The sequence below is a fragment of the Solea senegalensis genome, linkage group LG5 (assembly GCF_019176455.1).
Source record: "Solea senegalensis isolate Sse05_10M linkage group LG5, IFAPA_SoseM_1, whole genome shotgun sequence".
Classification (NCBI taxonomy): domain Eukaryota; kingdom Metazoa; phylum Chordata; class Actinopteri; order Pleuronectiformes; family Soleidae; genus Solea; species Solea senegalensis.
Window position 1 is genome coordinate 24,506,399 of NC_058025.1, and position 27,389 is coordinate 24,533,787.

General features: G+C 38.5%; 1 protein-coding gene across 1 annotated transcript; it reads left to right on the forward strand.

Annotated features, from left to right (window-relative positions):
- Window positions 1-3,709: 3,709 nt before the first annotated feature.
- piwil2 (piwi-like RNA-mediated gene silencing 2) lies at window positions 3,710-25,709 on the forward strand. The gene is made up of 24 exons (XM_044025630.1): window positions 3,710-3,745; window positions 4,337-4,737; window positions 4,808-4,913; window positions 5,786-5,864; window positions 6,740-6,912; window positions 7,594-7,687; window positions 9,195-9,305; window positions 9,499-9,616; window positions 9,756-9,880; window positions 10,729-10,809; window positions 10,918-11,031; window positions 11,232-11,420; window positions 12,301-12,385; window positions 13,914-14,006; window positions 14,597-14,737; window positions 15,802-15,915; window positions 16,537-16,725; window positions 17,308-17,409; window positions 17,495-17,611; window positions 18,031-18,119; window positions 20,278-20,383; window positions 21,146-21,399; window positions 23,200-23,307; window positions 24,613-25,709. Exons 2-24 carry the CDS (start codon window positions 4,372-4,374, stop codon window positions 24,767-24,769), a joined length of 3,111 nt encoding a protein of 1,036 aa, XP_043881565.1. The 5' UTR covers window positions 3,710-3,745; window positions 4,337-4,371; the 3' UTR covers window positions 24,770-25,709.
- Window positions 25,710-27,389: the final 1,680 nt, after the last annotated feature.

Consider the following 27,389-nt stretch of genomic DNA (forward strand, 5'->3'; position numbering starts at 1 on the left):
TCAAAAACTTCAAATATATTGTGACCTATAAACACACACCCCCAGGAAGTCCATATAAGGAGTTTATTATTCCCACTGCAAATGACCATGGGTGCACCTGTGGCACAGATCCGTGCAGCGTGGTGAACACCAAGGGTTAAACTCCAGTAAGAATAAAACTCAAAATAATAGAAAAATAAGTCATCTAATATATGCACTGCATATTGTGGTATAAAACAGAAAATGCCATGACAGAAAGAAATAGTGTACATCTCTATGAATGGAGTGGGTTGAAGTAGCACTTGTCCAACAACAAATGACTTTTAGCTTTGGAATCGATAAATGTTTCTTCTCTTCAATAACACATTAACGGCGTGACGGGAAGACAATAGTGATAATCACTACTTCAAGTTGTGTGTCACTGACAGGCGTCTTTAGTCTCAAGGTGCGACGCTGACTCACGTCCACACAATAACACCACTTTCTTGAACCTGACAGAGCCATTACCAGTGTCTTCAGCATAGCACTGGTGCCTTTCCTGCTGAAACATGTCAAAATGTCAGCAGTGAAAAAGGGCTTTATTGATTCAGATTAAGTCGCTTGACGCAGGGTTAACATAATCCTGTTACCTCTCACCCCCCCTGTTAAAAACCCAGATAAATGAATCAATCCAACGTCGTCAAGGAAGTGTCTTTGAAATCAAGCTCAGTGCTGGTTTGATGCTCTTGTGATTGTTGCTCCACAGTATTTAATATTTGCAGTGATTGTTAGCTGATACATGCTCTCCATATCATAGTATGCATTGTTGTAATGTACAGATTTTAATTAGATATAATTAAACTGTGGGTCGAATGCAAATAAGCAAGAGTTCAAGCTACAGGCTCAGGTCACCGACATAAAGCATTCACCATAGTGTGTCTGTATCGACAGAAATTGTCAACATTGTTAACATTTCACTTGATTTCTGTTGTCAGACTGATCGATTCTTGATATAGAGTGTGTGCAAACAGTCTGTCTGTTGCAGTTAATGCAACAGGTCAGTAGAGGGCATCATATCACCCAATTTACAAACCTCATCTTTATTTTCTGCCACTTTTTGATGTCCTTGTGATGTTCAGGGGTCTCCAACCTTTTTTCTTCATCTCTTTCTTTTGACATTCATTCTCATCGCTCATTTCAACCCAAACATAGTGAAAGGGCTCGTTTTTGCTTGAACATTTACAAAATGTTGACGTCCACAACTCACATTTTGCAATAAACATAACGAAAAATAGTATCTAATTTATTTTGTATTTCTGTATGTATTTCTTTCTAGTTGATCTCACACACTATTGAATTAAAATATGAATTGTTAATCAATTTTCATTTTTATTATTATCTGCCCACATGTCACTGTGTCATTTCACAAGTGACTGACAGCAGCACAACTGTTTGTTGACACTAATTGGCACATAATAATTTAGTGTTAGAAGGGGCGGGACACCTCTGAGTTGACTGGATTGGTGTTCTGGTATCTTCCCTTAAAAATAAATTAAAAAAATTAAACTGGGGGGGTTACTCTGGGTGGTTGTTTGTCTCTGTGTGTGTCCCTGTGATGGACTGACCAACTGTCCAGGGTGTGACCCCCATCTATAGCCCTATGTCAGCTGGAGGATAAAGGAAAATTGACGGATAGATGGAAACTGGGGGTTGGTTACTTTGTGGAACAATGACAATGGAATTATCCGTACAGCGATCAGGTGTGAGCGCAAAGTCATCCCCTCAGCACCTGTGGGACCATTTGTGATTATTTCAAAAGAGTCTAAGTCTAATTGCCAATATGCCTGACTGGTGACCTGGAAATCTAAGCTCTGTGGTCTTTTGGACTCCACCGACGTTCCTCTATTTTATTTGAACAAAAACCACAAAGTTCTGTGATTACTTCAATCCATCAAACTAAGTGTGACGCTTGTTATATGATTTTCTTTTCTACCAAACTAAATGTTGAAGTGGGAGTTTTTATTTTTTAGTAATCGCTCAGTCTCACAGCAACTTATTTTGCATAGTCGTGTTTTAAAATATTTGTAGAGTTCATGATTTAATATGTTTATGCCAGAATCACAACGCCTATTTATTGTTGGAATATTCAGTCATATTTTAAACAAATACGTTCCTTTTGTTTGTATTGACGTGAGGAATTGACTCATATTTATTGAAATTATACACACAGGAAAAACCCTGTAAGAACAGAATCTCCGTCTAAAGAACATGCAGGTATGTAGCCTACTGTATATTCACAACATGCCATATGAGTTACAATGTTATTATAGTTAAGGAACCATTTTAATAAAACCATTTTATTTTCGTTAACTGAAATTAAAATAAAAACATTAAAAATAAAAACACTAAATTAATGTCATACAAAATCCTTTTGGGTTAATATGAAGTCAAACTATTAATAAAAGTAATAAAAACTCAATCTAAAATCAATTAAGACCAATTAGAACTAAAAAGTCAAAAGTAAACACAAACTAAAATTAATGATAAACACAAAACTTTTTGTGAATTATTTTTCTTTTATTCTTTTTTTTTTAAGTTAATACTGTCACAGCAAACATCTGTGAATTAATGGGCGTGTCATCATACTATAGGAACACTTTGATTGTTTTATTGCTACAACTTTGCAAAACAAAAGCGTGATTAAGTGGGGAGGCATTCAGGGACCTGATTGATTGTTTAACCTACCTGTCCTGGGACTATGTGCAGAAAATAGTCAACTTTGCTGGTACAATCTTTTTTTACTGCCACAAGGATCAGAATGAGAATAAGAAGTAAGTTTCCATAATATTATGAATTTGTTCTGGTCAGTGGTGCACCTATAGGATAAGAAGACAGAGAAGTAATATAAGGAAAATGAAATAGAAAAGCTGCTGTTCCAGTTAGAAAGTACAAAGTCCCTGACTGAATTATCCAGGAGTTCACCTGGCATTTGCTTCTGTCATGAAATATGACATAGTCACCACTAGAGGGCGACAAATCTATTTTCCCCGCCGGATCACGCAGTCGGTAGAGTGCGGGGGTTAGTTGATTGACAGGCGCAATAAACCAATAATGTCTTTCTGCACAACTTGATTGATGAACCAATAGGAGCTCAGGAGGGCGGGTACCATACTTGAGATCTGTGCTGCTGGTTTAGGTTGATGCAGGGAATTCATATCTTACCGCCTGTGGAAATACCCCTTTGTCGACTACCCGTGAGTTTGTATGTGTGAACTTAAATAACTTATATTTTACTCGTGTTCACTGCGGAAAGTACATTTAAATCGTTAATTCAGTGTAACTGTCCCGTGTGGTGGTGGCTGTCACTGTCACGTGAGCACGTGTTCCAGTTAGCTAGCTGCCACATTTTTTTTCAAGAGGAAACTCCTGTTGTTTAGCAACAACTACGTTCATTTTTAGGTAGGTTAGTTGCTATATGTACACATAAATGTTCCAGTTGTGTTATTTTGTGAAGTTTAAACAGTTTAAATGGAGGTAACGGTGAAGTTGAACTTTTGGCGCCGTTGGGTCCCATTCGCTAATTAACCAATTTAAATATCACCCAACGGTTTTTGACTCGACTTAAACATGTTACTGGTGGTCTTGTTAAAGTACAATCATTTTTCCAAGGTTAACATGTAGGTACTTGGTAATTAATTGCTAAACCTATACATCTTTATGATCTCTGAAGGTTGTACCAGGTTTTCGGGGTCTGTATAGCATATTCAGTGGAAACGTGTGGATGTAAGTAAGTTGGAGTTTTTTGTGTGGTCATTTAAACACACTTGTTTGCTCCATATAGCAAATAAATCATTTAAATTATACATTTTTGGTTTATGAATAAATTAAGACACATGACACATCATTTTTGAGTTTTTCAAAATTTTTCGATGTAGGTAGTCAATTCATTAATTTAGAAAAAAATTTGATAAATCTCTGTTGCATCTGTAGAACGTTTACAACTTATGAAATCATATAGTGTCCTGAATACACTAATATTTAACGCTGGTCTTGGGGCTAGTTCACTATCCTATTACTGTAATTATAAAACGCTATTCAGGAGCCATAGGGTAAAGGTTCCCAAAGGATAGAAAAAAAATTGTTATTTGAACATTGATCTGTTTTTTTGAATAAGCAACATGAACAGTTAAATATTTTCTGACATTAACTTGGGATCAAAAATAAATCCTTGTCTTATTTTGCAAACTAATTGCACAAGTTATTAAAACATTGTTTTGGGGATGGTTTACATTTTTATTGTAATACTTTTTTTCCACCATATCACCCAGCTCTGCTTGCTCTGAATGTGTCATTAACCTTTATTTTATGGGTTTTCCAGTATTGTGTAATCTGGTGGCATCAGAATTTCACTGAATGGATCCAAACAAGCCTGACCTTGGTGATGGGACAAGTGTCCCTTGGTTGGGGCGTGGGAGAGGTATACAACCTGAAGAGTTGGCTTCAGGTCTTAGTAGAGGGCTGCTGCTCTCTACAGAAGGGCGTGGTTTAGGCCGAGCAAGAGTGTTCCCCACGCTTGCCGGTGGAGGATTAACTGCGCCCATCAGTGAACCTGTGCTTGGACGAGCCAGAGGACTGCTCTTTCCAGCAGCTGAACCAATAGTAGGGGTGGCAAGAGGCACTCTCTTCCCTAGTTTGGAGCCACAGCCTGGACAGAAACCTCCATGTGAAACCACAACACAAGGCCTCAAAGAAGAGACCCCAACTTTGACAACTAAACAGGTGGGGCAAATAAACATCTATGTACATATTCTTAAATGTTAAGCATGATTCATTTTGTGTCTACTTACAGGTTGACATTCTGACCCTTGGTCAAGGATCGCCACTGGTCTCCATGTTTAGAGGAATGGGAATTGAGCCCTCGCTGGCTTCATGGGGAAGAGGAACACCACCAGTTGGTCTGTATTCAAAAGATGGCTATTAACTCAAATTTATTAGAACAGGGACCAGATAATTGTTCAGTGACATGTCAGTAACTGTTAAAAGCACTCAGTGTCTTGCTTCTGTTTAATTTCACTTTGTTTCTGTGCTTTTAATCAGTGTTAATTTTGTCAGAAGAGATGAAATATATTCATCAACAACCTTTTTTTTTCATGACTAAGACAATGGGCAATGACGTGACTGCACCAATGTCCTTAACATAATGACTAAGACTAAATTAACATGCATCGTTGCGGACTAAAAAAAGACAAGACTTTTGCGCCTTCAAAATATGACAAATTAATTAATTTGCAGCAGCTTTATTTCTGGTATAAGTTGTTGCTGTGACGCTACGGCTGCAACATGAAGCAACCCGACTGAAATCCATTGACAGGTCTGCCCGTCTATTACACTGCCTCTTTTTAATCCGCTGTCTCTCCTCGGTCCATGTGTGCTCTGATGCATACCTGAAATGTTTATTGTATGTTTTGAACACAGTGGCCCTCATTTATCAAACTTGCATAGAAACTGGTGCAGATTCAGGTGTTAATATCGCCTTAAGTCTCATGTGTGATTCTTGAAAAGTGTGTATGCCACCCAATCCTGGTGTACACCTGACTTTTGATTAAAACCTCACTAACAAAACTGGTGTGTGAATGACTAACAAAGAATTTTAATACAAGACCATTAAAAAATGGGTGACATTAATTAACACTAATAACAGATGCTTTGGCATGCTATGCTAGTAAAGTACTATGATCAGGGTGGCTTAAACTCACACACTTTGATTATTACATGCTTTGTTGTTTATCCTGATCTTTAAATCAAAGTAGTATGAACTGTTTTGCAGGAAGGGGAGTGGCTGTTGAAATGGGAGAATGGAAGAGAGAGATTGTCAGCCAACCTGAAGAGGTGATGGGTAGAGGCAGGTGAGAAGCAAGTTTCTTTGGGGGTTTTATCCAAACATTGTCCATTTATGGGAAACAAATATCACCTTTACATAAAGGCCCTGGTATACCTCCAGTGTGTGGACCCAACATGCAAATTGGCCATCAACATGCAGCGTGGAAGTATACCACGGACTTACCCAACAAACAAGTTCCTTTTTACTTACCAGTCTGCTGTTTTTTATTATATTTATTTCTCAACACAACAATCCCATTTCATCAAGAAAAATTCAAATTGGTACTAACCCTGTTAATAGATATTCATTTGCATTTTTTTATTGAGAAATCTGTGGAAAAATTGAAATGTTGTACACTGTTATAGGAAGTAAAAAAATTATCTACCCCCACATTTGGATCTATTCCAAGGGTTAATTGATCATGCCCTACCGGTCAGCAAAATGTCATGTATATTAGTACACTCCGTATTGGTATCTTCCAATACTTAATTCAAAAACACTGGATCAAATATAGGAAGGGGTGAAACGTTATCCAAAAGTCAAGGTTTGGTATGTGCCTCGGTTTCACAGTTCGGTACATTTTTGGTATGGGAAGAAATGCAAAAAATGTGAAATTGTTTTTCATTTATTAATAATTTTAAATGACCAAACAGACTCAACTGTCAACATAATAGTGGCTAATTGCCCATAATTTCCTGAACCAATTATGTGTTGTTTTTTTAAAAAACACCTTCAAGAATAAGGTAAGAACATCATTCTTAATAGTGCTGCTTCTTGTTGGTCATAGAAATCAGGAAATGTAATCCTCAAGCCTCAAATCCTTGTAGCCTGTAGGAAGATGTTGATTGCATGCATTGCTTCTATTGGAAAAACTGATTTTCACTCCAATATCTATTACAGTCTTTGTGGCCGAGGTTTGTCCCCACAGACGATGGTGGGGCTTGGAAGAACAGTGATGCCACAGCTTGGAAGAGGAAGCACTTCATTTGCTTCTTTTCCCCCAGCTCATGTTGAGTTACTTTCCCCTAAATCTGAGCCACAACCACCTCGATATCCTCAGGCTTCTCATGCAGGTAGTGGAATATTGGAAAACATTCTGAAAATTGTTTTTTTTAATGAGTTAAAGCTGCAGGAGGCAGGATTGCTAGATAAAATACTGAGATTCATCCACAGGTTGATAAAATACCCCAAGACAAACTTGGGTCATACATGATAGATGTAAAAAGTGCATGCAAAATGTCAGTGGAAGAAAAGTTTAAAATGGCAAGAACATCTGTATTTAAAGTGACACAATGTAGGATTTCAACCTTCAAATAATCTGCAAGATTATTTTGCTGGTACATCAACTCACAGGGTGAATGGCACTAATGTCAAAGCCTGAGCAGGTGTGCATCGCCTGCACTGGTGCTGTGTAACTTCTGGTTTTTGGTTCCGTGTCACAAAAAGAAAAGAACAACAACATACTACTTTACACCATATATTTCTAATATCTAGAAAAATAGAACCATGTCATCATATTTGTATAAAATGCTACAACATAGGTCACTGTACCTGCTCTGAAGACATGTTTGTACATTAGAAGCCCTGCTACAGACTTCACTGATATAATTGGCTTGTCAGCAAATGCACATCACCTTGATATATTTCACAATAGTAACAAACATTACAAACTGGGAGAACCCGTAGGTAAGTCCTACATTGTTACTTTAAGTTTGTGCCACTTTTGTGTCATTGTGCTATGGAATAAAATTTAGGTGAAGCAGCCACACCTCCTGTGACCACCCCTCAAGATGTCAAGATTTCTACTATTTCACCTGTAAAGACAAAGCTGAAAATGGAGGCAGTCCCGTGAGTACATCATTTGCTCTCTGCCTTTACTTACATGGTGGAATTTTGTTCACCATGATTCAAATGGTCAACTCGTCACCATGCTCTGCAGAAGCCTGATAACGAGCTGTTCATCTGAATCAGGTGTGTTGGAGCAGGGCAACGTCTAAAACATGCAGGGCAGTGTTCCCTGAGGACCAGGGTTGGGAAACACTGCTCTAGAGGGTAACCACTTTGGTTGCCCATGCGACCAATAATCTTAGGAGTGCAACTTAATTTTTTCCTAGGTAACATTTTGTACATCTACATCTTGGACTTTCATCTTCCTTAATCTCATCTGCAAAGTCTGTGTTCCCCCTCCACACTTAGTCATACTCACAGACATAAGGGTCAGGTCGTTGCCTTTAATTGGCTCTATTCCAGCTACTCTTGTACACTGCTTCTGCTGTGTGTACAGCAGTCGTGAGAACAGTGACTAATGAGATGTGCGAGTTGGTAATTCAAGATGAAGAGAAAAAAGGCTATAGCAGTGCTGTAGTTTACGCAATACTAGTTAAATATAAAATTTAAACTTCGTAGGCTATTATGTGTGTCTTTTTTTACGTTACGGGGGTTTAGTGACTGGGATCGACATGTCCGACTGTAGCACTTCACCAGCACGCTAATGCATCACCGTTATAAGCGTAGATCCAAGGTGAATTGAAATGGAAGAAAGTGAGTGCTTTCAACTGGCCCTGAATCTACAGCCACTTGAGAGGACAATGTGTCTGCTGGAAAAAAACAAACACTTCTGCAACTACAAGATGGGAGTTTGATGCTAACATTACTCCCACTGGTAATTGAATGTTTCACACAAGTCAGCAGGTATTATTGTAACAGCTTGGGTGGTTCATGTGTATTGCACATATTTTTCACCACAGCAGGGAGAAAATGTTAGTGCAGTGGATCATGACACTAAATGTTCATGGAGTTTTTTTCTTCTACGAGCATCTCAGTTTGCAACCTCAGTAGAGAGCATTAGCATGCTAGCATTCTTCTCTGTGTTTTCTCTAAAGACAAACATTTAACTACACCTTAATCTTGTATATTAGCACCAGTGTCACCTATACAAAAAGTTGGTTTAGAGCTAGCCAGAGGTCAGTGTGCCATTTTGGACACACTTAGCCCAGGGCCAGTTTTTATGAAGAGTTTGCCTTTGAATATTAAACTAAAATCTACTTTTAAATGCTCTAAGTCTGTCCTCTGTACTCAAGTAAATACCAGGACTCTTCAGTATGAAGCTGTGCCTCTGCCAGTCCTGCTAATATTTCACAACAAAGCTTTGCTAAATATATTCAGAACTGAAATGCTTAAGAGTGTTTGTGACCTTGAAGCAAGTAAATGTAAGATGTTCCGAGACACAGACGTGTTGCTGGCACATCCAGTGTGGCCACGGCCTTCACCTTTAGACAAATGCGTAGCTTTATCTAAGGCAATTGACTAATCACATTTGTGTGAAATAATGTGTGTGCCTGTGCCCTCTGGTCAGGGAGCCCCTTAATAAGGCCGGAACAAAAGGAACTCCTATCAATATTGGCTCAAACCACATCCCCATTTTCTGCAAGAATGAAGCTGTTTATCAGTATCATGTTACATTCACGTGAGTATCATTTCTCTTTAATTAATTAAAAATAAATAACTTTTCTTTTAACTTCAAGGTGAATGAGTTCTAAATTATAATATTTTTAACATTTTGGGTACAATCACTGCTGGACTGATTTTGTCAGTCCATCTTTAAATGACAAGTGAAAATTATTGCATGAAGTCACGTGCATTTTAATCTTATCTTTCAGTCCAAATGTTGAATCAATGGCTATGCGTTTCGGCATGATGAAAGATCACCGCCCAACCACGGGGGATGTTGTGGCTTTTGATGGCTCCATACTCTACCTGCCTGTGAAGCTGAATGATGTGAGTGATTGATTATTTTGTGGCTGGTTGTTTTAAGTTGTTTGACCCTTGAAGGTTTTTTTGTTTTAATTTTCATAATGCACAACTGTATGATAATCAGTTCTCTTAACATTGTTTTTTTTGTTTTGTTATTAAACAGGTGGTTGTTCTCAAGAGTGTGAGACGAACTGATGATGAGGAAATACAATTAAAAATCCAGTTGACAAAGATTTTGCCTCCCCACTCAGATCTGTGCATCCCATTCTACAATGTTGTGCTCAGAAGGTATTTCAAAGCCATACTTGCATACTTGGATTTCCCTATTTAAGTAACAAGAGCTAGTTCATTCTGTCTAATAATTAGATATTTAGGTCTATTGTATATACAATGTGTATTGTATTGGGATAACTGAGTATCGATAAGATACAGGTGTATGTAAAATGTTGACACACTTAAGAGCAGATCATTTTCTAAAAAAAAAAGAATGTAAATGGGCACCTTTTACATTACACCTTTTACAATGTCACTTGAACATTTTGTTCAAGTGACAGTGTTGGGTTTTATTTCATAAACTGTAAGACAAGTCTGGGACCATACATTTATTGCTTGTACAAAGTTGATGTACTTAAACACAGTGGGAGGTTTTAAACACCTGGGAAACTTGTCTTGACTTCCTCATCATCTCTTTACTGTCATTTCAAACCTGGGAGCTCTGAGTTAGCGTTTCATTGCCTCTCTTGGCTTATAGCTCAAGTGTTTGGAGTCCATTGTAACTATGTTACTACTAAGGTTTGTAGAGGGTCCTTAAAGTGCATGTAAAGCAAATGTAGAGTTTTTTTTTTTAGTAAAAACTAGTGCTGGACAGTATGACCAAAAATGTAGATCACGATATTTTTGAGAGTAAGCAATTGGCCCCATCTGGTGGACTGAAACGTCACTTGATTTTTGTTATGCTTGCCAACAAAAGGTTAAGTGTTCATTTGGAACATCAGTTAAAAATGATGTACAAAAACAAATCTGAATTTGGTGTCTAAAAAGTGATATATTGCATATGTAAACAAAATATTGCGGCATTTCACTGTATCCATTTTCCCCCTGCAAGTACTGATGCAGTGTTATTCTTGTTTTTACAGAATAATGAGAATCATCGGACTAAAGTTGGTGGGACGAAATCATTACGATCCAGAGAGTGCAGTCATTGTTAAAAGTCAGGGGTTGGTACCGAATTATTATTATTATTATTATTATTATTATTTAACATCACAGGACAGATGCCAGCTGAATGACCATTATGCTGTTTGTTTGGGGGTGGGCGGTTTTAGCCTTCAGGTGTGGCCAGGCTATTCAACCGCAATCAAGCGTACAGATGGAGGCTTATACCTGTGTGTGGATGTGTCCCACAAAGTCTTGCGGAATGACACTGTGTTGAATGTCATGTGAGTTTACACAGCAGACAAACAGCAAATCAACAGTAGCAAGTTCAACAATAAAATATAAGTATTAAGTAAGATTAAATGAGCAGTGCATGTTCAAACACAGTACTGTGAGAATGTATTGTTCTTTTTTGTTAAACTAGAAAAGGTTAAAACAGGGATTTGTAATATAAATAAACAGACCTTTGGCCCTTGTCTGCTAGGAACACTTTGTACCAACAGAGTCGGGAGAAATTCCAAGATGAATGCACCAAAGAACTGATTGGGAGCATTATCATCACCCGCTACAACAACCGCACCTATCGTATCGATGGCATTGAGTGGAACAAGTCACCCAAAGACACCTTTGTATTGATGGATGGCACCAAGACCACGTTTGTGGAATACTACAGGTGAGATTGCTTCTTCCATACACTCTGTAGAGCAGTCCTATCTGACCCATGTGTAAACTGTAAATGAAGCTGACTTCATGATAAAACTCACCTCTGAGCTATTTTAAGAGCAACTGAGTCTCAACAGGTCTCATGTGATTTGGGCATGTCTGTATGTCATGTTACGCATGCCGCATGGTGCTGGGATGTGATTGGCTGCTACATGAGTCACTCACATGGGTGGGACAGGTCAGACACGCTCACGTTACTGGAACTGAACTGACAAAGTGCATCGCGATGTCGTTCACCAAGCTAAATCAATGCAAAGTTGACTTAGAAAACTGTCAGGTCCGGAGCAAATGGACAGAAATATTTATTTACTTTACCAGCAAATACAAGCACCAAACTGATGTTTATTGTCTAATCATGACTGTATTTCTCTGCTAAAAGAACACTTAAAGAGGCACTAAAAGTCAAATCATGGCTCATTTTCTGCCAGTTTTCCTGTTTTGTTCCAAGACTGGTGAGGACACCAATATGTCTGTTCTGTCGTGATAGGTGATGTGTTCAGAACAGCACATCACCTATGCTCTCTCTCTCTTGCTCTCTCTCACTCACATACACATTGTCCTTTCTCTAATTTTGATAGGGACAATCTGGCTTTCTCCAAATATTAATGGGGACATGTCCCCGCCGTCCATACGCAAACCTACGCCCTTGCATCCAGAAACGTTTTTTGTAACGGGTACTATAGCATCATTTCAACACAGTCAAGTGAAGTCATGTCAATCGCTGTGTAGCTGCAAAATGTCTCATGTTCTTGTCTTTTGGCTGGGATTTAACTTTTGCTCTCTAACTTTTTGTCCTCATTGTGTTGCATGGGTTTGTCAAATTTTAACAGCAAGAATTACGGCATCACCATCAAAGAAATGGACCAACCTCTGCTCATGCATCGGCCAAAAGAGAGATCCAAGCCAGGGGGGAAGGTAAGAGCCCATTATGAAATCACTAACAGAGTGAATTAATTAATGTTAAAGATGCTACAGTCTCATTTCCTTTATATATTTATACATCTTTAATCCTAATTGTTACAACAAATTAACACAATAGCACTAAGCTGATGTGAATTTTTGTATCAGAGTGCCGCCTTGTGGCTTTAATAGGTACTTAATTCTGTTAAATGGGGGGATACAATTCTTGATAATACCTTCCATGTGTAAGGCAAAATTAAAATGGGCTCTTTCTTGAATAAACCTGCTTGGACAACGTTATAGTGCATACAAATCAATGCAGAGATTCTCATCTTCACACATTAAAATGTGTTAGAAAAAAGTGTCAGAACATGTGAAAAAAATTTCAGCTGTGGAGTGCAGACTGAAATCATTTTCTCTCAGGTCTTCTGTTTGGGATTTTTTGGGCATGTCTAAGGGTGTGTTGACACCTAATAGTCCACTTTGTTGGTCTATACCTGATGGGAATCTGATACATTGTTCATCGTCCTCAAAGACAAATCTCATACCTACTGTAAACAAAAGTCATGTGATAAATACTGCCTAGTTATTGGTCAGACATGGAGGTTGGTAAAAAGACAAAACCCCTCTCAATATCTACGTCATGGATCATTGGCAGGTAAATGTTACAGGTGGGCGGGCATGGTGAAACACCCTCAGCCTTGGTGTTCTCATCCACATTCCCCAGTGATTGGCTGAGAGGAGAACAACTCTGTCGGAGCAGCGATGTAGGACTTATTCTGTTAAATGGCATCCTTCCTCCCAGTCTGGGAGGAGACCTCCAGCTATTGCTCCTCTGCAGGTAAGATTGCATATTTAGCTTAGCCAGATTCATCACTCCAGAGCACCACAAAACAACTGTGAAACAGTGAGTTAGCGGTTTCATGGGACGTTCGGGATGATGCTCGCTAAATGTGCTGTTTTACCTGTGGTGGAGAAAAAGCTGGGTCCTGCCAGACTCGAAGGATGAATGTGCCATTGTCATTTCTGTCTATCACCGACTCCTCCCGGTTCTTCCCTCTCCTCACTTGGGGAATGTAGATGTGAAACACTGAGGTTTTAGCTGTAAATAAATTCACTGTAAATTCCAGTGAAAGGTGTGGATTGAGTTTACATCAGCGATTAATCGTTCCAGGATTCAATTGCAAGCGGTTTGAGACCACCTTATTTTCAGTCAGTTTTTTTTTTTTGGTATGCATAGCAAATCTTGTAAACACACCAGGGTTCAATTCACAGCAGTTCAATTAAATCTAGGCAATGTTCAGATGCATTGGTCTGCACTGAAGCATGTGTGTGTCCAACTCCTCCAGTGAACACGCCACAGTGTTTATGAGTTTTTAATCATTAAAATTTGGGCCAGGTGGTTAGTAACACATTTTTCCGTGGGAAAGATGAAGTCATAATTGAGATTTATTGTATTTACGTGCATTTTAACAATTATTAAAAATGAATACTTGTTTTGCAAAGAGGATATGTGACATTTTACATTACTGGTTTATTGCAGCAACTCATTACTGGAGAGGTCCTTTTAGTGCCAGAACTTTCTTTCATGACAGGAATCCCAGAGAAAACGAAGAAGGACTTCAGATCTTTAAAGGTAAATGTCATTTGTCTCTATTTGTCCAGTTATCGTTTTACACCTTCCAGCTGTAGACCCTAGATCACATGTTCATTTAGTGATAAAGTGATGCAGACCAAGGTTTAAGTGGTCATCAGCTCGGAGTCACTGGTGCTGTCCCCCGTTTTCCAATACTTGGTAAGAAAATGTAAATTCACTGCAAAAAATGTCATGAATGATTTTTGACTCGTAATCTAATATTGGGTTTATTTGTTTTTACTGCCCATAATATGACCTCCATATTAAAGTAATTTAAGTTGTAAATAGTGCCTAATTAAACTCCACTCTTAAAGGATTCAGCCCCAGGTTTTTCTAAACAAAAAAATACAAGGACTAACATTTACACACCATGATATCATACTTTTATGTTTTGTGTGCGTGTATGTGTGTGTGTGTGTATATGTATATATATGTATATGTGTGTGTGTATATATATATGTGTATATATATATCTATATATATATATGTATATGTGTGTGTGTATATATATATGTGTATATATATATATATATATATATATATATATATATATATATATATATATATATATATATATATAAAAATTGTAGGAGCTGACCATGCACATCAATGTGAGCAGTCACCAGCACACCCACTCAATAAAGCAGCTTCTGAAGAACATCATTTCCAACCCTGAGAGTCTGAAGGAACTCAGCCGATGGGGACTGGAGATTAGTTCAGAAATACCTTTGGTAAGTGTGTGCACCGCTTGAAGCAATTGTTCAGGTTTGAAGTGTAGCTGTAAGAAGTACCAACACAGTCTTAGGTCTGAGGGCACTACCAGCTTTTGATGCTTTTCCACTTCACGGTTCCAGCACGAGTCGACACGGTTTGTTTTTTTGCCCTTTTCCATTAGCAATGGTACCTAGTGCTTTTTTTAGTACCTGCTCTGGCGAGGTTACAAGCGAGCTGAGCTGATCCCAAATGTGACGTTGACGGACTACTGGCCACCGATTGGCAGTGTTATCACTGGAAGAGCACGGTGTCCGACACAAGAATCAAATCAAACAATGCCAAATTACAGAACAGTTAAAATGACTTAAAAATCCTGAAGACATGCGTTAATCTTAAACATTTAGCAAGGAAGTGTCTAAAATCTCAACTTTAACGGAGGAATCTGGTGTATTTAGCATCTGCAGTGACGAAAGCGGTGATCCCCAGCGGTGAGTGAACAAATCTATTTAATTAACTGAGTCTAATCATTCAGTACACCGAAAATAACTGTTTACACGTCAGTAGTTTGTGCGTCACGTATAAAACCATGTCATGGAAGTTAAATACCATCAATAGGAATGATGTGATTAAAAGTTAGTCAACCTGATGTAATAGACCTTTACCACAGCAGATTTTACACAGTTTTACCATTAACTTTAATTAGGGTTCCACTTGAGTCTTAGGAGAGCCAGGGTTGTGCTATTGTTGGGTAAGGGCAGGTCACACTAAATCCTTGACTCTTAAACTTGTAGAAGCTGGGGTTTCTTTGTTTTTGTCTGAAAATGTTATTGTTTTAAAACTGCATACGTTGTTCATATATTTTTTGTATGTATTCCAATAAAGTGAGAAATAACTTTACTGTATGGTCATACTAGCATTGCTAAAACAACAACATCTAATGATGCATAAATCATAGGCCTAAGACTTTTGCACACTAATGCAGTCAGCACTGACTTTGGTGTGTGTGGCCTCTCTGAAGTGAGAACCAGCATAAGATGGTAATTTTTGACAGGCTATTATGAATGTGTTTCCTCTGTTACAGATTAAAGGTAGAACTCTACCCCTTGAAACTATCTGCCTTCAGTCTTCATCGTTTGCCACCGGGAGTGATTTATCCTGGTCCAGAGAGATTGTCAGGGATTTTTCCATTAGTTCTGTGAGTGTTGCAGAGAGAACCTTGGGTGATACGTTCTTATTTTTTAACCTGTTAAATGTTCCGCATTGTGTTTTCCAGTCCACATCTCCAGCTACAGTCAAGGCAAATGTTTATGAAAAATTCATGCATGTCATTTCTATACTCCAAATGGTTCAAGAACAGTTTTAAATTTACTTTGGGGATGCCTTTTTTGAGATTTTAAATTTGCTTTTTCTTTTTAAATTGTCTGCACACATTGTGGCACAGTTGTCTGTCTTCCTCAAGCCTCTGTGTTGCTACAAAATCAGCGTGTTTTGCACTGAGACTGGGAAATTGACTTTTAAAATGTAAGCTGTGAAAGTTAAATTAGACTATTAATTTTCTGGAAATTGTGCATGTTTTTAATTTGCACTTGCATATTCATTCCACTAATAAGCTTGTATGGCTAATTTTTGTTTATCATTTTTAAACAAGTTATTACTTATCTTTTTTTATTTGTTTTCTTATGTATCTGTATTGTAATCAGACCATCCTTAAAAAAAGAATTACCATTGGTCTTTCTTTATATAGCACAGGTTTGAATTAATGAATGTTATTTTTTCCAATGTGCTTTGCTCGTCATGTGACCCATCATTTTCCTAGATCCCCTTGAACATCTGGGCTGTCTTCTACCCTCGGCGCTGTGCAGACCAGGCCAAGCAGCTGTTTGAGACATTTAAAAAGGTGGCTGGACCAATAGGTCTGAGACTGGAACAACCCATGTTTGTGGAGCTGAGAGACGACCGCACTGAGAGTTATGTCAGGAGCATCCATTGCCAACTCACCAGTGAAGTATGATATAAAAATTTGGAATTTATTATTAAACTTTTTGCTAAAAGAGCATAAACTCTGTGTGAGGTTGAAATGTAGCATAAAGAAGTGATTAATGGGCAAGGTTTTTGCATTTGTCAACTTTCAGCAAATGTGTGGCATATATGATTAGGTGTGGGCATTTAAAATATGATGCCCTGCTTCCTGCATTCACTGACGGTCCATACTTTTGTTGGCTTTCTATTTTTAACTTTAAAGTAGTGGTTGCTGCAGAAACAATATCACAAAATGACAGTCGTTGCCATCTGGTTGCCCATGGCAACAATAGCAACTGACAAACTCAATAGTTTTGCACATTGTGACTGTATTGACAAATTATTTATAATTTGTTTTTCAAATTATAATGTGTTTTTCCCCAACAAGTAAGAAATCCAAAATTAGTCTATCAAATTCTGTGTTCTGCCCATAAAATAGAAAATTTAAACTGCTGCTTAAAAGAACAACGGGACAGTTTTCATGCCCTTAGCGGACTTAGGCATGTTTCCTCAGAACTGGTGCTTTGTCATAAGCAACCCACTTAGTTCTGTCCATTCGTTTTTACAGCCCAACATGCAGCTTGTAGTGTGCATCATGGTTGGCAACAGAGATGATCTCTACAGTGCCATAAAGAAGCTGTGCTGTGTCAAAAGCCCCATCCCATCTCAGGTTTGTAGTGATCTCTGCATGGTTGTGTTGTATAGTTGAAGGGTGCCGTAGTTGTGATTTCGCACTTGCAAATATTGTCTAACAGGCCATCAATATCCGGACTATTTCCAACCCAATGAAGTTGAAGAGTATTGCCCAAAAGATACTCCTGCAGATGAACAGCAAGTTAGGAGGAGAGCTGTGGACAGTCAACATCCCTCTGGTGAGTATAGTGAGGGGAATGGAGTTCTCAGTGGTTGCAATATATTTCCATCTGTTTGATTCAAGAGCCCATTATGTGATAAGTGTAAATTTAAAAAATACCCTTTTTTTTCAGGTGTGATCCGTTGCACCACTACTATTAAGTAATGTGAATTAACATTATAAAGTAAAGAAAAATTTGTCTGTTGTGGTGAATCTATACAATCAAACACTTTGCTGTAATCCCTGATCAGAGCAGGAAAATAACAGCTACTATATTGTGAATGGATGGAGAAAAATCATTGTTTCTACTCTTCATTACTTGGTTAGACTGCTTGTAAAAAAACAATCCACCATATTTGAAGATTGAGGTCCATGTGCAAATAAAAGTTTGTAACATCACCGCAGTTGGTGAGGATATAATCACGCTCTCTTTCTTAGAAACACTTGATGGTGGTTGGGGTTGATGTCCACCATGACACCAGCAAGAAGCATCAGTCAGTCATGGGCTTTGTTGCAAGTGTGAACAGGTAAACCTTTTTCTTATTTTGTTTATATGGAATGTTTTCTCAGTAACTAATGACTGAGTATACACATTTTATTTAAAGTTCAGGTTTAGATAAGATGGTCCTTTTCAGTAGTTCCACATAGTGTAAATTGTTCACTCAGTTAAGTTAATTAATAAAAAAACATGCATTTTAACATCTATGTTGAAAAATATTTAATATCAAGATAATAAATTGAATAGTATATGCAGTATAGATGTTGATGAACCAGAATATATACAGAATGAGCTTAATATTTACAATGTATACACAGAAGAACATTTGAAATGCTCAGTCTCATATTTTGTTTTCTACAAAAATAATGTTCTATTCAGACATGACTAAGGAATACTTCAATGAGAGCAAAAATAAATTCAGGCAGTACATGTAAATTACATGTAAATTGAAAACTCACATTGTTTATGGTTTCATAATGGATACTTTTTCACAATGTGCTATACATACTGTCTTTAGTGGCTTTACTTGCAACTGTAAATGAAATTGCAATCCTGCTAATCTTAAATATTTGGCTATGAAGAGTAGGGCTGCCACAAAAGATTATTTTGATAGTCGACTAATCACCGACTATCTTTTTCGATTAGTCAACTAATCGGATCATACGTAATTTGAATGTATAGCAGCATGCAGCTGCTCTTATATAACAATCATTAGCTTTCAGCTTGAAGTGTTTAAGGTATATGCTAACTAAAAATTAAGACAATTAAGATGATAGTTCATTAAACCTTTAATGAAATATGCTTGTAGCAACAAACAGTTGTCATCTCTAATGTTAACGTTAACAGCTATCAATATGAGTAAGTAAGTTAGCTCTCTGTTTACGCTAATGTTAGCAGCTAACTAGCCAGTTAGCTTACCGAGACGACAGTCCCTCTTCATCGTCGTTGTCACAACGTGCTGCCTTTTCAGGTGCTCGTGCATCGCACGTGTCTGTCTTGCAGATATTGCTCCCACACTTTTGAGCTCTGTTGCCACCGGGTAGCCATAATACCAGAGAGCCCATTTGGTATAACTTCCGGTGACATCACGGCTGACCCAGATTACCACTACTGCGCATGTGTGTCAAGGACAGAAAGGCAAATGCGGCAGTGGAAGGTGCCGCAGCAGTTGTTGACGACTTTAATAGTCTTTATAATCATGACTAGTCGACTAGTGGCAGCCCTTATGAAGAGTCCAACCGCTTTTGTTATTTGTTTGTCTCAATTTGTGGGAAAGTGAACAGTCTGAGTCCAACTCCTTCCTTGTTCCTGCCACAGAAATGCCTGGGTGATGCCGGTGTAAAAGAGCATTCACATTAGATGTGTTACTGTGAGATTTGACTCCCGTGAAACGATGTTTACAAGACGGTCTGTGTTTTATTGACGAGCTTCGCTCCGTTGCTACCACAGTTGATGCTAATGGAGCCACACAGTGGATTTAATAGATGACGTGCAGCCTTGAACCTTTTATTTTCTCCTCTTGCCGTTCTCCTCTGACTGCTGTATTGTCACCTTATCTCTTGCCCCATCTTTATTTAATTTCACCATACCAGTGTTTCACCACTGTATTTTAACGTTGGCAGTAATATGGTACTTGGGGAGCTCAATATTTTCTCAGGCGTTACTTGGTATAAAAAGTTTGAGAACCACTGCGGTAAAGGATTGCACTGATATGAATAACAGTGGTGGTGATGCACAATACTGGGTCTTTGTTTGACGGGAGCAGGGAGGAATGACCTGTGATCCCTGCTCCTTCAGACATTTAGAATGTATCAGTTGATTAAGGAGCTGTACAGGGCTGTGATGATGTCCCGTAGGGGGTGGACAGGTTTTCATCAGAGATGATAGCTTGACTATCATTCTCCTCTCCCAAGCTAGCTTTTCTTATCAGTCTTTCCAGCCTCTTCCTGTGTGCTGTTAAGATGCCAATGCTCTTGAATTATATTGAAGTGGTCTACACTTCAAATGTGATGGTTGATGCCACCACAGAGTCTTGAAGGCACTTTACTGTGTGTATATTTATGCAATATATAAGAATATCTTGACAATAAACTTTGTCATTATGCAAATTAGTGCCAAACTGTGTTCCAAATAATAAATCCTGAATATATGTGTATATACAGTTTGAATTTGATGTTTTCTCACAGCTCACTGACCCGCTGGTACTCCAGAGTGACTTTCCAGACACCCACTGAGGAACTAATCAGTGGCTTCAGAGTTTGCTTACTGGCCGCACTGCAGAAGTACCATGAGGTAAACAATACAAATACACTTTACAATTTAGGCGAATACTCATAGGTCTTTTGTCGGCATTCCTCCCACACGAAAATGGCGGTATATGGAGCCTGAAATTTCAAAGCTCTGGCCTCACGTTTTTGTGTAGTCCTTCCTATTTTAGGAAAACAATGATGTCATATTCCCAGTGCTCTTGCGCTGTCATTCATTTTCCTGTGTTTGGAGATTGTTTGACAGTGTTGCCAACTACTGTCAATGAAAAGTAACTAAAGTCAGTCTGAAAAGATGCTAGATATCACTAGAACACATCCTGACTTCAGAAATTTCACCCACTGGGGGTGAAATAAGTGTAAATAAGGTTTCCTGACAAAAGATCAGAGGACTGGGACATTATTTTCCTTGTCTCCTCTCTTACTCAATATTTATATAAATATACCGGAGTTGGCCAAAACGCTACTTTTTTTGTGCACTCTTTCAGTGTCCACCAGTGTTTTGTGTGTTGTATTTCTGTGTAAAAATTTAACAGGAGAGACACTGTTTAAAGTGTCCATTAAAACTGTCTTTGAATTTGAATATACTTTTTGTGTTGATTCTACGTTCATTCTATGAGTTTATATAAATAAATATCTGTCATTAGTACTATTTATTTATTTATGTGTGTGTATGTGTATATGTATGTGGTAAATGTGTACAGGTAAATGGACCTGGCAGCTTTAAAGCACTAAAGCGGTGACATAATTTCCTCCAGAAAAAACAGTTGCAGTCTTGATGTTTGTATAGGTGAACCACAACTTGCCAGAGAAGATTGTGGTGTATCGGGATGGTGTGTCAGATGGCCAGCTGAAGGTGGTGGAGCAGCACGAGATCCCACAGCTGATTAAATGCTTTGAGATTTTCCCTGGTTATGAGCCCAAGCTCGTCTTCATTGTTGTCCAGAAGCGCATCAGCACCACCCTGTACTCCTGGTGTGCAAACAATTTTGAGACCCCTCCTCCTGGGACCATTTTGGATCACACCATCACTCATAAAGACTGGTCAGTCTCAGTTTATCTATGTCCTCTTTAGGGGTGGGAATTGATAGGTTTTTATCAATATCAATGCCATTGTCGATTCTGCCTATCAGTCCAATTCTGTATCAATTCTCTTATTGATTCCTGAGTAGTTAATCGAATGGAAAAAAGGAGTTCTACACAGTCTTCTGCACCAAAAGCAACCATTTTATTTTTTCCTCAAAATTATGTATGCACAAGACTGAACAACACCGTGTCAAGTTTTGGTGTAGAAAGAAAATATAGTCTAAATAATTTAGACTGACACAATAAATAAAAAATTGGAATTGCATGCTAAATTACAGCTTAAAGCTCTAATTAAAAGGGATATTGTAAATGAAATAACAGTGGACATACAAGTCCTCTTTAAAAAAATAGTCATGTATGCCACAATAACATTGTTCATGTAACTTACTGCAAGCTTAAACCAGATTTCACTCAAATTATTGTTTAACACTCCTTTTTTTTCAAAAAAGGGATATACAATGTAAATGAAACAGTGAACATTACTACTGTAAATTTTGGCCTATTGAGCGCACCTGACTATAAGCCGCACCAGCTAAATTTGAAAAGAAAATACATTTTGTACATATATAGGCCACACTTAAATATAAGCCACAGGTTGTCATGTTGTAACCAGTGGCGGCGCCATGATTCAATCTCTTATCAAAGAACTTTGTTAATGAATGCATTTATGCACTAAAGCCACTGAAGTCTTCATCTTCAGCGCATAATCTTTCCCCACGTCTGTCTCACTTTTGCATTTACTGCTAGAGAGTGCCCCCCCGGTGGCCGTTAGCCAGTAAAAATCTATAAATTAGCCGCAGCGTTGTATAGGCCGCAGTGTTTCAAGTGGGGAAAAAAGTAGCGACTTATAGGCCGAAATTTACGGTACATCCACTTTGGATAAATAGGCATGTATGCCTGCATAATTTATTTTTTTTCAATGAAAATAACGCTACTGTAAGCTTGTCACAGTGCACTTAATGAACATCAGCAATTCTTATGTAAGAATAGAAGCATGTCTGCCTTTTTTGGGAGGATTCTTAAGCACTCCACACTAATGCAGGATATTTAATATGAACGTTAGTAAAGTTACGTTACCATCGTCAACGGAGGTCGCGGTGAAGCTTTGACCAGAAACGTTAGCACTCGTATGCAGGCAGTCAAACATATGACATTCTTGGTACTTAATGCCATGCTGGGTTGACAAATGTTTAAACATTTTGCTAGTATTTGCACCCTTGCATGATATTAACACATTGCATAAGCGGCAGAATTTTCTGCCCGTTTGGTGAAATGAAGCCAGACTTTGTATCTCGTTCTCCTCTCCATGACGCTTCCTTGTGTGGTGTGAAGATCCTAGTCGTCGCAGAGTGTGACGTAAATGTACCGTGACGCACAATTTCGGGGATTCCGGAAAAAAACGTGGTGCAGTGAAATGAGCAAATTGTTAAGAACAATCGATAGCGTTGGAGGCGCTCAATTCCGATGGAATTGGTCAGTTGGAAGCGCTTCCGACTCAGAGCCCGTTCTCGATTCCCATCCCTAGTCCTCTTTAAAGCACTGGCAGAAGCCAGATGTAGTTTGCTTGAAACTGTCAGAAATGTACCAAAGGGAGCCAAAGAGGGTTATATATTTTAGCTGGTGCACATCAAAAAGAATGCAGCTAACTCATAGCAACAGTAATAAATAAAGCATATTGATAAAGAAAACATGAAAGGCTTGGTATGTTGGCTGTTCAACATTTTTAAACCTTGTAATATAAATTTGTTTTCCACTCAGGGTGGACTTCTATCTGATGGCGCATCACATTCGCCAGGGCTGTGGATTTCCTACACACTACATCTTGCTCTACAACACAGCAAACCTCACACCAGACCACTTGCAAAGGTACAATTGTTTACCCATTTTTCCCCCAGTAATTATCAGTCTGTACAGTATAACACGTTGCCAAATGGATGGATAAGAAATTGACTGGCTGCTAAATATTCATAACAGTATTGTTACAACCCGGTTGAGTCTGGGGTTTCTGGTTGCAACACCTTTGTTTGTCCGGGTCAAACAAAGGAAGCAGGAAACTAACGGAAAGATTTAACAATGTTTAATACTAACAAAAAGTAACTTAAAGCAAAGCACACGTCCTTAGAGGACTAAAGAAGCTGGAGTCTGGTCACACAGCAGAGTCCAGAGCTCTAGATACACGGCAGGCCACACGCTCCGCCACCTGCTGAGTGTCTGCTCAGGAATTACCCTTTTTATACTCCACAGATTGGACTGAGAAGTGAATTAGGGCTGAGCACAGGTGAGGTAGGCAGGTACCTGCTCAGTGGGAGAAGAAAGGGGGGGAATCAACAGAGAAACTGGCACATAACAGTATTTTAGTGAAATATCAAATATCTCTTAATGATCTGTTGTTGCCATTGCCAACACCCTTATTTGTTAAAATTATGCAACTTCCCATTTGTAAAGAAGAGTGACAATGGTGAATATGCACAGAAATCACTCAGTCCACCTTCTGGTTTTTAATATTACTATAAATTAACTGAAGTTGCAGAGGTTCTACATACATTTCTTCAATGTATTTAGTTAGTCGGTTAGTAGTGTTCAATGACAATTGGTTTCTGTAATGAAGGCGAAAGTACATAGTGACAGCCAAGGGCTGGGTAGTATCCTAGTTATATCGTCAATCTTGCCCACATTTCCCTGGGGTATACTGTGTTCCTGTGACTAATTTAAAAAAAAAAGGATGTATTGTATGCCACAGTAATAGGAATTTGTTTCTTCAACTTTTGACCTGCTCTCATTTTTGGCTTACAGCTTGTTAAGAAATCCCAGTTTTATTAATTGAATTGACACAGCAGATGGTATTTTCCTTTGGGACCGACACGCTCCATGCGCACCTTTCCATCTTTTTTTCTTTTCTCGCATCCATAATTTTCATTAAATGTAATCTCCTACAAAACAGTAAATTAAAACTCTCCCACACAGACAAATGTGTTGGACTAACACTCTTTATTTGGGTTGTTCTAATAAACAGGCCCCCAATATATGAACATTGCACAGCAGAATTTTTTTTGTTTGTAATGAAACCCATAGTGTGAGATAATATATTGTAAAGCCCCACTTAATAAGACATGGTTAAACCTCTAAAGAGTAAGACCTCTAATGTGCATTGTTGTTTTGGTCCTTCACCAGGCTGACTTTCAAGATGTGCCACTTGTACTGGAACTGGCCAGGCACCATTCGTGTTCCAGCACCATGCAAATATGCCCACAAACTGGCTTTCCTGTCAGGCCAGTACCTGCACTCAGAGCCGGCCATCCAGCTATCGGACAAGCTCTTCTTCCTTTGAAGTACAGCAGAATATCAGACCATCAGAATATGCGTTGCATCCGTCTGGAAAAGGCACAAAAAGATTGATAGTGCAGAGGCACTGCACTAGTTTAAAGTAAATAACATCCTTTACATTTTAGATCATTGAGTTTCACTTTTCTTTTCTTTTTTAGAAGTGACCAGGAAAACGTGTCCAGACACATTTTCCAGAGTTTGAAATTTGGATATTTAAACCACAGCAGGAGATTGTCTGGGTCAGACACATCCACAACAGCTGGAAAACGTCCTGGGTGAGGTCAGAGGAGTGAAGGACGTTCAGGACATTTTTTTTTTGTAGATTGATGTATTTTGTCAAGGGGTCACCAGGACATTTTCAAGAAATTTTCAGGAGCCGGCAGTAACGGTTTGGATAAAGCCCCACGTTTCAAACGGATTTACAAACTTCTGTGCATATCCTAAAACAGCAAAAGTCTCCACAGTGTGAGTGCCTTCTGTTGCCTAGCATTGAATTCACCTATTCTCAGGTCCTTCACAAGTACATGTTTGCTTCTGCTGAGACCCAGTCCACGTGTAGGTTGGTATACACATGCAAACTGGATTAAGTTTCTAAAGTACAACATCACATTTGTTTACATGAAAAGAGTTGTGTAATGGTGTTGGATGTAGTCAAACTCTGCTTGTATTAGTGTTGGTGCTAACTAGCTAGCACCACCTGTTGATTTGGTGTGCTTTTGACAGCACTTAGCTGTGGGTTTTTGTATTTACATGTGTTTCAAGATGTTTTTGAGACCATTTTTGATGTTTTGATTCTGTCAGGTACATGGCTACCCTGTTAGAATGCATGTTGTTGACTATGTCATTTAGTGGTTGTAGAGTTAAATTTGTTAAAATTTAAGCATGTCATATTTAAGTTTGTTCTTAATAAAAATCACCTATGGAATGACTGCACCACAAAGAGACTTGATTCTGACACAGCTGTTCAAAGACATCTTGCATCAAAATATGAGCATTGTTAAATAAACCTGCCACCTGTACATCATGTGCTCTGGGCCAGATACACCACAAGAACACCACAAGCGTGATCAAACTATCAGGTAGGTGCCAGCAGCAAGTAGATGATGTGGTCTAAAGACTTTGGATTTGACAAAAGCTTTCAATTTTGAGTTCAAACTAGTTGAATAATTGTTTAAAGTTGATGAAAATTAATTGGTATAAGATCGTTTGTTAAGCTAGTAACAAAATGCTGAAATGGTGCAACCAGTTGACCAATGCCTGCTGTCAAAAATCAACAAGCCTGGGGGTGGGGGGGGGAACCTATATCAAGGATGTGGAATTGATGCTCAAACGTCTGTCCTTAAAATTAAAGTTTGGAGAAGATTTAACCCTGTAGTGGAGACTAGGGTAAGATGAGCCATTTTGTCTTTTGGCACAACTTACCCCTCCCTCACCCTCTCATTGTCATTCTGTCTATTTTGGCGTCCTTTGCTGCTGCTCGAATAGACTTCCCTTCTCTTGCTTCACTGGTGGCTCTTTCAAGAACATCAGTGGTGGCTCCCCTGCTTGTTTTGCGCCTATATACACGAGGCATGATGTCCACTCTGTAATCGGCTACAGACAAAATACTGGTGGCGCAACTTACCCCAGAGCTACCGCTTTGACTTTATTAGTCCCCACAGCTAAAATTGTGCACTTTTATGCTAGGTTTATGACCTACATAGATACCGTAATTGATGTATAAACCACACTTAAAATGATCTCTTTTGGTCAAACACAATTCTCATGAAACGTATGATAGACTAAATTCACGTTCAAGAGTGAAAAATGTTTTTTTGGAAATAACTGTCTAACCACTTTACCCATGTGGTTCTTACCTTCACAGACTCCATGAAATGATGCCTTCCTCCTAAATATTTGGTCACATGTTTTTTTACCCATTCCTAGCAACAAGGGGTGGCTCAACTTACCCTTTGGCTCAACTTAACCCAGTCTCCCCTACAGCTGAATTGACAGCAATTTTGTCTGTGTCAAAGGTCAAATTGACACATTTCATTTTAGAAAATCTAATAACTTAGATTTACATAGCACATTGTGTCTATCCTTTTTTATTGTTGGTCTGTATTTACATCTAATTGTGAGTATATCGAATGTGCGTGTGGTCTCTATTCTCTAACAAAACCAACTGCAAAGACAAAAGGAATGCCTTGAACCATTCACTTTTTCTTTTTTCAAAGTGAAATGTATACTTTCCATGAAAAAATTGTGAGGAAACTTTAAAAATCTCCCTCTGCTCAAGTTTCTCTGACTGCCACTAGGGGCGCTAACCCCTTGATGCTCAATTTGCCGAAGTCCGCTTTTTTGGTGGACCTGCTTGCATTGTCTTTCAAAAGTGATCTTTCCTATATCTGAGTTTACACTGGTTAACACTTTGAGACAACGCTTGGCAACTAATTTTCCTTAAAAAATGTTGAACAATCGACATAATTTCAAATATTATGCCCATTTACTGTACTAAAGTACAGTTGGAAAACCCAACACTTGTGTTGCACGTCCTCAACAAGCCTGAAATCTGACTTGCTTTTTGATTTGCTAAACGGAGGAAACGGGTCAAAACAACGACGGAGAATGATATAAATTCCGAT